The sequence below is a fragment of the Melopsittacus undulatus genome, chromosome 11, assembly GCF_012275295.1.
Source record: "Melopsittacus undulatus isolate bMelUnd1 chromosome 11, bMelUnd1.mat.Z, whole genome shotgun sequence".
In the NCBI taxonomy this organism is placed as follows: domain Eukaryota; kingdom Metazoa; phylum Chordata; class Aves; order Psittaciformes; family Psittaculidae; genus Melopsittacus; species Melopsittacus undulatus.
This window is the reverse complement of record NC_047537.1, coordinates 24,015,250-24,027,539: the sequence shown is the minus strand read 5'-3', so window position 1 is coordinate 24,027,539 and position 12,290 is coordinate 24,015,250. Positions and strand designations below refer to the sequence as shown.

Sequence of the window (12,290 nt, the reverse complement as noted above, 5' to 3'; positions counted from 1 at the left end):
CACAGACAGCCATGGGGACAGCACTGCTGCAATCTCTTTCTTCCATCCTGTGTTTGCTTGGAGATGCCTGCTGAAACATGGACTCTTATTTCTAAACTACCCTCTTGTGTACTGGCTAATCTCTGAACTTGTGTGTGTAGACATTATTAGGTTCCCTATCCTCTGTTCAGGAACAGAGGTGTGCAAACGTCAGGGTGGGACATGAGACAGTGCTTTGTCCAGTCCATCATTTCAGTAACTGTTCATAAGTCATGCATAGACTCCCCACATCCTCACCCAAGTCTCTAGAACTTGTGTCAGTTTTGGCTTCAAGTTATTGTGCAGATCAGTTGGGAAAGTGGGAATATAGAAGCCTGGGGAGGCTGGTGGCTTTTGGGGTTTTGAAAATAACAAAACAGAGCTCTCGAAATAGGAAATGATTTGGTTAAGGGTTCTGTGGGATGCTGGCACTGTTGAGATGTGGCTTTGCATTGTCACCTGGCAATCCTTTTCAATTACAGCTGGTTTTCCCCAGCTCTGACAGAATTTGTGCATTTACTTGTTTCTGAAGGTCAGGGCTAGCAGCACTGTTATCCCTGTGCCTCCCGTTGCCTGGTTAAGCACCCAGTGTCCAACGTGCTCCTCTCTGTCCTTTCAGCTTTCTGTGCCCTGGTTTCTAGCACTGCTTTAATCTCAACCAGCTGCCTCTGTTATTCCTGTGCTGGGCACCTCTAAAGCACATTGATAATCACGCCAAGTTCTGTAGTGAGTTTATGGAGTGGGCTGGTGCCAACTAGGGCAGGGTGACCAAAATCCTTTCTCTTATGACCTGAGCCTGAGCTCATGATATTCAGGGGTGAAACTGTTGCAGTGGTTAACACATCTTCCTGTTATCCTCTTCTGGACTCTTTCTGAACATCTTTAGCATCAGTCATCAATAGTATGAACCATGAGCCAAGTAATTTAGTTATTCTTCAATAGCAAACATGAAAAAACAATTTGAATTTGAATATGCAGTGTGGAAAAACACTGAGAAGGGGATAGAATTGGGGAGCTAAATCAGTGAGTCTCTCAGCCCAAGCCTCGTGCTGAGGAATGTTTCTCAATTTAAACTGAGGATTAAATGTTGCATTCCAATATCTTACATCTGTTAAGGAGATTAAGAACTGAAAGTCTGCCTGTTAATATTTCACACTGGGGTGGGTATAAGCCAGTAAACTACCACCTCATTAGCATCGTCAGACTGCACTTTAATGAGATTTTTATTAACAACTAATGTGACCTTTTGCTTCCCTCTTAAGTCTCTTACACCAATTGCCAAGGAAAGCAAAGCCTCTTTTTCTGCTTCTGAGCTCTTTTGAGTAATGGCAGACTGAGCCTTTTGCTCACCTCTGGATCCTTCCTGCAGATACAGTCACATTCCTGCTTTGCTGGGGAGAGGCAGGTGGAATACTGAGTGTATCTGAGATCCACAGGGGCTGCTGCATTGGAGCCACTGCTCTTGAGAGAGGAATTAGCAGGGAGAGCCAGTGGAACAGTGATGTGGAGATGGAGAATAACTGTGTTCCCAGGAAAATATCTGCAGGCTCAAGCATGTCCGGAGGAGGCCATGGATATGCTCTGAGTGCTGGAGCAGCTCTGGAGACAGGCTGAGAGAGCTGGGCTGATTCAGCCTGTCTGAACAATGGCCTTTTCCATTCAGGCCAGGCTTGTTCCAAGGGATGGAGCAGCCCTGAGGTCCTTTTACATTGCTCTGCACTCACAAGGGTGTGTGTTTTTTTCTGCAGTAACCCTTCTCCCTGTCCTCTGCAGGTGCTGCTGAGCCAGGTTCACCGGCTGCGGGCTCTGGATTTGCTGGGAAGGTTTTTGGACCTGGGTCCCTGGGCTGTTAGCTTGGTGCGTGGATGTTGCTTGTTGTCTTGTCATATTGGGTTTATTTCAGGGCAAGGGATAAATACAAGTGATTTATGGGAGGAAGATGGGGAAGATACTCCATAGGTTTGACAAATGGCCGGTGGTTTATGTGTTCATGTGTGTGAAATGGAGAGAGCATCACTAAAAGAAAAGTGGTTTGTATTAATCAGAGAGGTTGGGTAGCTTTTCATTTACATTAAACAAGGAGTTGTTCCTTGGGAATAGTTTAGTGTAAAATATTGTAAGGGACAAAACAGGAGGGAACATCTGGGACAAATAAGAAGGTTTGTCATGTCAAATAAATAACAGAAAGAGAGCACGTACATTTATCATCTGCTCTCTCAGCTTACTGCCTGCATCATTTTCATCTCTTCCTTTATCTGTTTGGCCTTTGGATTTTATAAGCTCTTCTGAGAAGGCAGTAGCTGCCTTCTGCATTTGGGAAAGTGGTTAGCGCAGTGCAGATAATAAATAAGAATTAAACAGAGGAGTGGTTTCAAACACTTGTAAATGGAGCTATTTGTTGATAAAAGTGATGAAGACAAACCACCAACTGGTCATGGAATAGCTCAATGATGGGACTTTTTAGAAGTTTTCTTTGTGTTTCTCCTCCATCTCAGTCAAGACTCCCTTCTGCAGCTTCACAGACAGCTTAGCCCTCTGTGGTAGGAAGAAAATATGTGTTAAAGGGGATTTTAAGACCTCTGGATTATAAACACTGGGGATCAAAATGCACTGCACTTCAGCCACAGCCTTTGCTCTGGCTATGAGGTGCTCTATAGACCTCACTGATGCTCAGATGTAACACCCCAAGCCCAGTGCTGTGAACACAGTCCCCACCGTGTGTGTCCTTTATGTGTGACAGCAGTCAGTGTGATTCTTGACGTGGTGCATGCCCTCCTGCCAGAGCCTCTGCTCCCATAGAAAAAGCAGGGTAAAAAGTCTGTGCAAGGCAAGAAGCCTGTTTAATTTCCAGTGGGAAGGCTGCAATTACTGAGCTTTTGCAGTACGTTTACTTGTGAGAGCAAATGGCCCTGTCTGAGGAGAGTGCAATGTATTGTGAACATTAAATAGCCCAGGCTGTAAGGTGCAAAAGCGAGCGCTAGATTAGCTCTGAGTCTCCATGGAGCAAATGAGTCTGAAAATTTCTGTTGACATCCAAATGAAAATAAGCAGCAGAGAGATGCAAAGGGATCCCCTCCCTGCTGGAATTGTTTTCTGCCACATTTCTCCTCTGTGGTTAAACACCGTTCACTGTTCTCTGCCCGCCCAGGCCCTGTCCGTTGGCATTTTCCCCTATGTGCTGAAGCTGCTCCAGAGTTCAGCTCGTGAGCTGAGGCCTCTCCTGGTCTTCATCTGGGCCAAAATTCTGGCCGTGGACAGTGTAAGTATTTTGAACTTGGCTGTTTCTTTTGGGTTCCAGCAACTTCCCCATCTCCACTTTTTCCAGTTGCTTTAGACTCAGCAATTTCTCCTGAAACTTCACACTGCAGTAGCTGGCGACCAGGATCAAGGGAGACCTTACAACAGCTTCCTAGTACCTAAAAGGGTCTGGCAAGAAAGCTGGAGAGGAGCTTTGGACAAGGGCCTGTAGGGACAGAACAAGGGGAATGGCTTTAACCTGCCAGAGGGAAGACTGAGATGAGCTCTTAGGCAGAAGCTCTTCCCTGTGAGGGTGCTGAGGCGCTGGCACAGGGTGCCCAGAGAAGCTGTGGCTGCCCCATCCCTGGCAGTGCTCAAGGCCAGGTTGGACACAGGGGCTTGGAGCAGCTGCTCCAGTGGAAGGGGTCCCTCGCGGTGCATGGTTGGAGCTGGAGGAGCTTTAAGGTCCCTTCAACCCAAACCAGGCTGGGATTCTGTGATTCTGTATCACTTCAGTATTCAGACAGATATTTTCTAGAAAGAGCAGTAATTTTTGATGACTTTGGACTTGGAACAGGATTTATAAATGAATGCATGTGCTGATGCATTGTAAATGGTTGGCAGAGCAGTATTCACCCCCCAGAGCACAGGTTATTTCTAGCATGGCTCCATGATTCTGGTCTTCTTGGCAATATTTTGTACCTTTCGGGATGAGCCCTGATTTTTGAAGGATGGCCTTAGCCAGAGCTCTGGTTGTGGGGTTTAAAATACATAATAAAGCAGGTAAGTAATTGCTGGTGAATTTGTACAGTTACATGTATGACTAGGTGGTTTGTGGGTGCAATTAGTTGAACAGTATAAAACTATGAGGAGCGGTGCACACAGTTAATAGCAGGCATGGTTGTAAGTGATGTGAAAGGGTCTGAGCTCTTCGCATACGTTGGATCTTGCCTATTTGAGGGGTTATTTTTGTGATCTTTCTTCCGTGTTTCCATATTTCAGTATGGAGAATAATTCTGCTGGTGTTGGAGATTTACCCCATGTTGATCTGGCATTGTCAGGTTTACTTTTATAAATACATTTTCATTAACATCTTAAGAGGATTTTGGAAAGCAAAGAAAATGAAAACTATTCATCTTTGAGCTACTCTTGAAAAGCTTATTTTTGATGCATGCCTTTCTGCAGCTGATGCTTCAGCCCCAGGTAGGTTTCTGAGTAGACTCATGTATAATGTACATGGTGTGTCACACCATCCGTCACCCTTTCCCATGGGGAAGCTGATCAAGAGGGCTCTTTCCCCTCCTGCCACCATGAGTGTTTTTCCCTCCTGTGCTCTGTGCTGGTGCCTCCCCCATTTTTTAGCCTCTTAAACTTTGGATTTGGATTTTCTGCATTATTTCACTCTCTAGCTCCACAGCCAAGTGGTGGAAGGGAGAAGGGAGGAGAGGGCAGCTCCAGGACAGCACAATGGGTGCTGCCAAGGGAGAGGGCATGCAGCATCTTGAGCTGTCAGAGCATACAGGGAGCAAGTATGTTGTCATAAAAGCAAAAAGAATAGTTTCTTCTTGTATGCTCAATGTCAATACAGATGTGTCTTCTCCCTCTCTGATGACGCAAGGTTTGCCAATCCATGTTGGAAACAAATTCAGTTTCAAACACATTTAACAGAAGCCAGAATCATAGTGAGCATGGTGTGTGGTTCCCAAGTTCAAGAGTCTTCTGTAGGCTTCATAGGTAATGTTTGGTAAACAGCACCTTCTGAATCCGAAATACTTGATTTTAAAGGGGAAAAAAATCTCCCTGCTTGTAATAAGGATCATAGTCAGGAATTTAAGCAAGACCCAAAAATCTGCACATTAAAGAGAACTGCAAATGTGAATATTGCTAAAGTGGGACAGTGAAAAAGAGATCTTGCCACTCCAGAGAATTGGCTGAAAACAAACTTTCCCATGCTTTTTAATGCAGTGGAGTGACAGAAATAGTATTCTTGCTTGCCAGATGTGTGGCTACCATTTCTGATCTTGCAGTTAGAACAGATGTTCGGGTTAAGTATTCCCTGGTAATCCCATAATGTGCCCACCTGGGGGGTGTTACTGGCCATTGTGGTCACCCAGGCCACCTTAAGCTGTCAATGCTGCTGCATTCCAGGAACTGATGAGGTTTTTAGGGATGAGTTAAACAGCACGTGTTATATGAAGGAGAAAGAGGAGATCTGTGCTCTCATTCCTCCCCAGTGCTGGGAATGTCCTATTTTATGTAAGTTCTGAACTTTCACACCAAGCTGCAGCTTGTTTTGGTCACGTTGTAGTATTATTCACAAGTGTAGCTGCTTATTCCTTGAGGAGGAGGTGTTGTTGATGCTGGCTCTCCATGCTTTTGCCAGGATCCAGCAGGGAAGGCTGGAGAGAGTCTGCTGTCTGCATAGATGCTGCCTCCCACCCTCGAGCCTCAGGTACTCGGGTACCAGTGGCAGCACAATAAACGCACAGTGAAGATGGGCAGCCTTCCATTTGCATGCATTGCCATGAAGAGATTGGGTTTTGTAAGAAACAGTGTTCACACTGAGAGGGAAAAGTGGGGGGGAAAGAAGGCTGGGTTTTGTGCTGCATTACACAGAAGTCAGGAAAGCCTCTTGGAGCTGCAGCCTGGCATCAGTCCATCCCCTCTGCTCTTTGGTCTGCCAGAGCCAGCGTCTTCGCTCCCTTCAGCAATAAGATACTCTCTTGCATCTCTATCTTGCCATCCCCCCTCCTTTCAACAATTAGTTTCCTCCTTCACCTTCTACATCTGATAAAATATACATGATCCTGTCTCTGGTGTGAAGCATACAATAGAACCACCATTACTGGGGAGCTGGCTGCCAAGCCGGTATTTCTTCCCTTAAATTTCCATTTCTGTAGTATGTCTTCTCTCAGTTTGACCCTAATATGTCAACCTGAAGGCTGAGTTGGTGTGTTAGCAAAACCATGGGTGTGCCACGTGCTTCCTGGCTGATACTACCCCAGGAAAACCTGCAATATTCTCCTTTTAGAGACAGTGGAGTTGCTCTGCAGTGTTTGTGTGTAGTAGGAGATTGTGCTGCTACATGCTCCTGTTGCACCGCTGTAATACATGTCAGCACTTGACCAAATAAAACAGTAACGGCTCTCATTTGTGTAGATGAGTTGAAATCTTCTTGTCAAAATCTACCCCTGTGTAGACAGAGGGTTGGGCTGAATATAGAGAATGAATATCTGAAGAGTGAATAATTCTTCCTCCATCCCCCCACTCCTTATGGATTGACTGGTAGCCACTCAGTGATGTGGGCTGCTGTAAGGGAAATGTGTGGCTGGGTTAGTGCATGTGGCAGTGTCCAAGAGTTGTCCACTGACCATTCCCAAAACACTCTCACATCCTGGCTGCCAGGCTGAGCTGGAAAATCAGCTGCAGTGTTCAAGACCAGGTTGGATGAAGCCTTGGGTGATATGGTTTAGTGTGAAGTGTCCCTGCCCATGGCAGGGGGGTTGGAACTGGATGATCTTGAGGTCGTTTCCAATCCTAACTATTCTATGATTCTATGAATCCCGGGCTGGTTTGGGTTGGAAGGCATCTTACAGCTCATCCAGTTCCAACCCCCTGCCACAGGCAGGGACACCTTCCACTAGAGTAGATTGCTCAATGACACAAAGACACTGACACAGAAGGAACCAGTGGACTGTCTGTGCTATTGAAGTGCACCTCCCACCTCCCCCAGAGGGGATTGGAAATCAAGGGGAGAATTAGAGCAGGGGCTTTTAGAAGATGTACTAGGAAATAATTCTTATTCTGTTAAACATAAAAGGAAACAGACAAATCAGATTCCTCCTTGATTTTGCTTGTGGCGCTCTCAAATGCCAGGGAAGGTTTAATGAAGGGCAGAGATGTCAAGTTTAACTCTTCCCCAAAGCAGGAGGGCACATTCTCCGCTGCTGTGGTTGCGTTGGTGTGGCAGAGGGTTCCTGCACTGCTCTGCCCTCTCAGCCCTGCTCCTGCCTGGGCTCGGTTGCTTGTGCCTTATTTTGCTTCTCAAATGAAAACAAGATTTGAGAAAAATGATGAAGACATGAAATATTCATCCATCACTGGAGGGAAAACACTCCTGCATTGGAGTACTCACTGTGTTTTCCTTTGTCTCATTTTTCAGTCGTGCCAAGCTGACCTTGTGAAGGACAACGGACACAAGTATTTCCTCTCGGTTCTGGCAGACCCGTATATGCCTGTAAGGACAAGTCAGCTTCACTCTGCCTCTCCTAGCACTTGCTTAGCTTGCCTGCGGCTGCCTGGGTCTGCTCTGATGCAGCTGCTGCTACCACAGGGCTGCCTCCCACCTCTCACAGCACCCTGTGCTCTGTGGGGGGTCATCACCAAGTTAGTGGCTGGGTAAGACACTGATGAAGTGTATGGAGTGTAACTACTGACAGGGCTGCAGGATAAGAAAATTCAGGCTTCCCCCTCTCCTGTTCCTTTAAAGTGCTACAGACTGCACTTAGAACAATCTCACATCTCAGAAAGCACAGAATATAGTTGTTCTCTGGCCTGTTTCCTAGCTAACAAGGAGTTGTATGTTGTTTTAAGGCTGAACACAGGACGATGACAGCGTTTATCCTGGCTGTAATTGTTAACAACTACAACACAGGACAGGTGAGTCCCAGCATCTCTTTTCCTCCATTCTCTCCTGCCTCTTCTCTGCTTTGTGCCTTGGCTTTGATAAACAGGTATTAAAGCACAACCCTGCCCTGGAAAACTGAACTAGAAGATTGCTTTATGTCCTTTTTGTGTGGATTAGAAGAAAGATTGACCTGGAGGTGTGGCAGACACATTATGTGCCTGGCACCTGGACATGGAGGTTAAGGACACAAGTCACTCAAGTACTCCTCCAGGCAGTGCACTAAGAAATAGTTCCTGGTTGCTGTCAAGTGGGAGCTCGAGGGCTGTTGTGAAGTTCTTGGGAAGGATATGGAGCGAGCTATAAACCCTGGGGCTCTGACAGGTGCAAGGAGTATTTCCAACAAGGGAAAAAACAGGCTTTATGCCTTACAGGAAGCATTTCTGTTACTCAGCTACTTAACCAGCTCTAGCCGTGTATAGTTGACCTTCCCTTCACGCTGCTTCCAGATGGTATTTTATAACAAAACCAATATACAACCACCAGATAATTATTTTCTCTCGATTTCCTGTCTGCTTCAGAAATAATCTCTTTTGATGATGAGGTGGGAAGCTGCCATCCGAAATAAATGGCATTGATTTGTGTTGTAGGAAGCTTGCCTTCAAGGAAACCTGATTGCTATTTGCCTGGAGCAGCTGAATGATCCACATCCTCTCCTGCGTCAGTGGGTGGCCATTTGTTTGGGCCGCATTTGGCAGAACTTTGACTCAGCCAGGTGGTGTGGTGTGAGGGACAGTGCTCACGAGAAGCTCTACAGCCTCCTCTCGGATCCCATTCCTGAGGTAAAATCCCACTTTTCAACTGAACACCATTGGAATTGTCAGAATTGTGGCAGAGGGCTATGGAAATACTTGCAAAACCAGGGCTTTGAGAGCCTTACCTTTGCATCTGGTTCAGAGAAGGATCTCACGGCTGTTTCTTCAGGGTGATGTAAATCATAAAAGGCCTGCCAGAGAATTAACCACAGAAATGCAGGCAGAGTTCATACAGCCTGGGAGTCCTGGGATTGTGGCTCCACAGTTACGGAACACCATCATTTTTGCTTACTTGCATATCGGAAGCTTGTTAAAAATGTGGTGCCAAAACACACTGTGTGTTGCAAAAAACCTTCCGGTCTCTTTGCCCAAGCATAAGAGCTGTCCTCCTGGTATGTGTGAAAATACATCTTTAATTCAATGTGTTCTACCTTTGTGACAAACTCTCCAAGAGAGAAGTGGTTCCTGTGCTGTGATTGACAGAGCCTGTCAGACCCTGGTGAAATTACATCGCATATGGGAGAAGTCAGCGTGGAGATAAACACCACTGCTAACGTGCAGCGAGTAAAGATGAGGTTCCCTTCTACACTCAGGCTCTGTCCTGCATCCTGTGAAGGTGCTGAGGCGATGGCACAGGGTGCCCAGAGAAGCTGTGGCTGCCCCAACCCTTGCAGTGTTCAGGGCCAGGTTGGACACAGGGGCTTGGAGCAGCTGCTCCAGTGGAAGGTGTCCCTGCCTGTGGCAGGGGTTGGAACTGGTTGAGCTTTAAGGTCCCTTCAACCCAAACTGGTCTGGGATTCTATGATCCTCCACCTCCTTTCCCTGGCCTCATCTTTCCTCCATTTTATAAGCACTTGTGTGAAGGCCAGGCTAACCCATCCTTCCAGCACACCCACTTGGAGACACCAGATGGGTGTTTCTACTTCATGAAGCACATCCTGCAGTTACCAATTGCACCATGTCCCACTGTCTGCAGGCTCTGCCCAGGCAAGCTGTAAGATCACCAAACCATCTGATCTCTCTGTTCCTTATTTGATCTGGCAAAGTTCATTCTGATTTGAGCTACTCTTTTCTACTTTGCTTTTTTCCATCATCTTTACCTTTCTGTAAGCCCTTAGCCAAAGACTCTAGTTCAGAACTCCTATTAAAGATTCACACCCCAGCAGTAACTCCTCATCTACCTTATTCCTGTTAATTAATATTCTAGGCAACGTCAACTGGAAAAAGCACCCGTGGGAAGGTCACTGAGTATTCTGGGAAATTAAATATACTCCTGCATCTGTGAATACTTAAAACTCAGTGCTCCGCTGAATCTGTTTTGGCTTTTACTCTCCATGGGCTCCCCTTTAACCCTCACTATTTACCTGATACAGTAGTCCAGGTTTCCAGAGATGCCTTTTGTGGGGATAAAACAATCCCACTGGCAAACGTTGGGTTGGAAATGAGGGAAATACTAATGAGTGTTTGTGTCCCTCAGGTTCGCTGTGCTGCAGTCTTTGCACTGGGAACTTTTGTGGGCAACTCTGCTGAACGGACCGATCACTCCACCACCATTGACCATAATGTGGCCATGATGTTGGCCCAGCTCATCAATGATGGGAGCCCCATGGTTCGAAAGGTATGGAAGGGCTGGTGGCACAGGGGTATCAGAGCATACAGTATTTAATAGACTCTTCAATGAGCTTGACTCATTTGGAAGTATCTGCTTTGTTGTGAAGTCTTTTAACTCCCATTACTGCTGAGAAGTGATACACACAAGTGACACCACCAGCAGAAAGAGCAGCATCAGCCCCTGCTGTGGCTCTGCTCAGCACTGAGCCTCATACTCATTCATGCTCAGGGAGGTCACCAGCAGCAGCCTTCTGGGTGCTGCTTTATCCACTTGCCCTTTCTCAGTGCTCATACTACAACATTCCAGAAGGAGCCTAGTGACAGGAGTAACACAAGTGGAGCATGTTGTAGTATCCAGGTGTTGACAAGATGGTTGTTAAGATTAAAATGTGTCTGCTGTTTAACAGTGGACCTCTTATTTAGCTTGATTCCACTAAGCAAATGCCTGAAATGGGAGTACCAATCTCAGATTTCTGTGGGAATTTAAGTATCCTGTTATTTTACTTAAAGAGAATGTGAAGACAGGGGTAAGGAAGAAGAGCAATTTCACTGAAATATTTTTCAGGTGCAGAAACCTGTGAGAAGTCTCGCTGGGCTACTCTTCTCATAATGCTCTTCTTTTGATTACTGTTCTGATTGCAATATTTGACGTTACAGGAGCTCAGGTTTTGAATGGAACAGTAATAGTGTTGCTAGAAACACGGAATCTGGCTGTGCTGGGGGAAGAAAAGGGGAGGGAGCAAGAGTGCTGAGGAGAGAACCTGGGAGCTCTCTTCAGTAACAAGGTCTTGCTGCTTTTAGAGGCCATAAGGGCAGTGACAGACTGCTCCAGGTTCTGGAGAATCACACCTTCTGATGTGCCTTCCATTGTACATCAATAGTGCATTAAGTAGTTTTTGACATTCTAGATTGTTCTGTGGGTGTACTTAGGTGTCCTAGCACTTGTGTTTACTTACTGGAACATCGACACCCTGACAGTTGTCACCAGCATTGTGAGGATTAATTTCTGTTGTCTCGCTCCAGCATTTAATCAGTTTAATTCAGGAGAACTGCACGTCACTGTGTGCTCTTTCAGAGTCATAAATCTCTCTTTTGGAGATTAGTCCTCTGAACAGAGAGCAGCAACCAAAGCCAGCTCTCCACCTCTTCCATTTGCTATTTCCAAGAGCCTGGCACATGGTACTTAACTGGTGGTCTGAGCTTCACCTTCTCTACCCTCCCCTGGTAATTCAGGTTCTCAGGCTGCAGCTCTGAGAATGAACATGAAGGGGCTGGTGATCTCTTGCAGGCAGCACCATAGTATTGACGCTGCAGGGCGTTGCGAGGCTGCGCCGTTCAGTGTAGGAGTCAAATCCTGGGGCTCTTGGAGGAAGAGCTGAGCCATGCCCCCAGGGGCCTCTTGTCACATTCTGTTTCCTTCAGCTCAGAGCAGATGCAGGACAGGCTGCAGGACGAGTGCTCTGCCTGTGCCACAGCTGCTGAGGGCACAGATCCTCAGCTCAGCTCACCACTGCTCTGCAAGAGACCCACGCTGCGTGTGGGCATCACAGGAGCTTGGGAGCTTAGGGAGTTGGGTGCTCATCACCAGTTCAATATTTCCTGTGACACTGCATCACTTTGACAGTATTGGGCAAAATCAGAGAGCAGTGGGAGCCTGCTAAGGTATAAAAGACTTAGAATTAGATTTGAAGGAGGGCTTTCATCCCTGTGAAGTGATGGGAGAATGATTAATCTAGATAGCCACCCAGTAACATCAATAATAGTGACCATATTGTCCTGTGTTTCCCTTTGTTCCATTGTTTCTGACCTACATAACCATAAAATACCCACTTCTGCTTTTTCCATAGGAGCTGGTGGTGGCTTTAAGTCACCTGGTGGTTCAGTATGAGAGCAATTTCTGCACAGTTGCCTTGCAGTTCATGGAGGAAGAGAAGAATTACCCTCTCCCTTCTCCAGCTGCCCCAGGTAGGTAGTTTGGCTTCCTG

At 46.4% G+C, this 12,290-nt stretch overlaps 1 protein-coding gene across 2 annotated transcripts in view; it reads left to right on the top strand.

Moving 5' to 3' along the window:
• The window catches only part of RPTOR (regulatory associated protein of MTOR complex 1), a 115,158-nt gene that overhangs the window by 58,851 nt on the left and 44,017 nt on the right, over nucleotides 1–12,290 (top strand). For both annotated transcript variants that reach the window (XM_031054555.2, XM_005140729.3), the window contains exons 12-18: nucleotides 1,792–1,875; nucleotides 3,167–3,277; nucleotides 7,418–7,492; nucleotides 7,849–7,914; nucleotides 8,530–8,721; nucleotides 10,172–10,312; nucleotides 12,153–12,270. In XM_031054555.2, coding sequence (XP_030910415.1) covers nucleotides 1,792–1,875; nucleotides 3,167–3,277; nucleotides 7,418–7,492; nucleotides 7,849–7,914; nucleotides 8,530–8,721; nucleotides 10,172–10,312; nucleotides 12,153–12,270 — 787 coding nt within the window. The remainder of the gene's footprint in view (nucleotides 1–1,791; nucleotides 1,876–3,166; nucleotides 3,278–7,417; nucleotides 7,493–7,848; nucleotides 7,915–8,529; nucleotides 8,722–10,171; nucleotides 10,313–12,152; nucleotides 12,271–12,290) is intronic.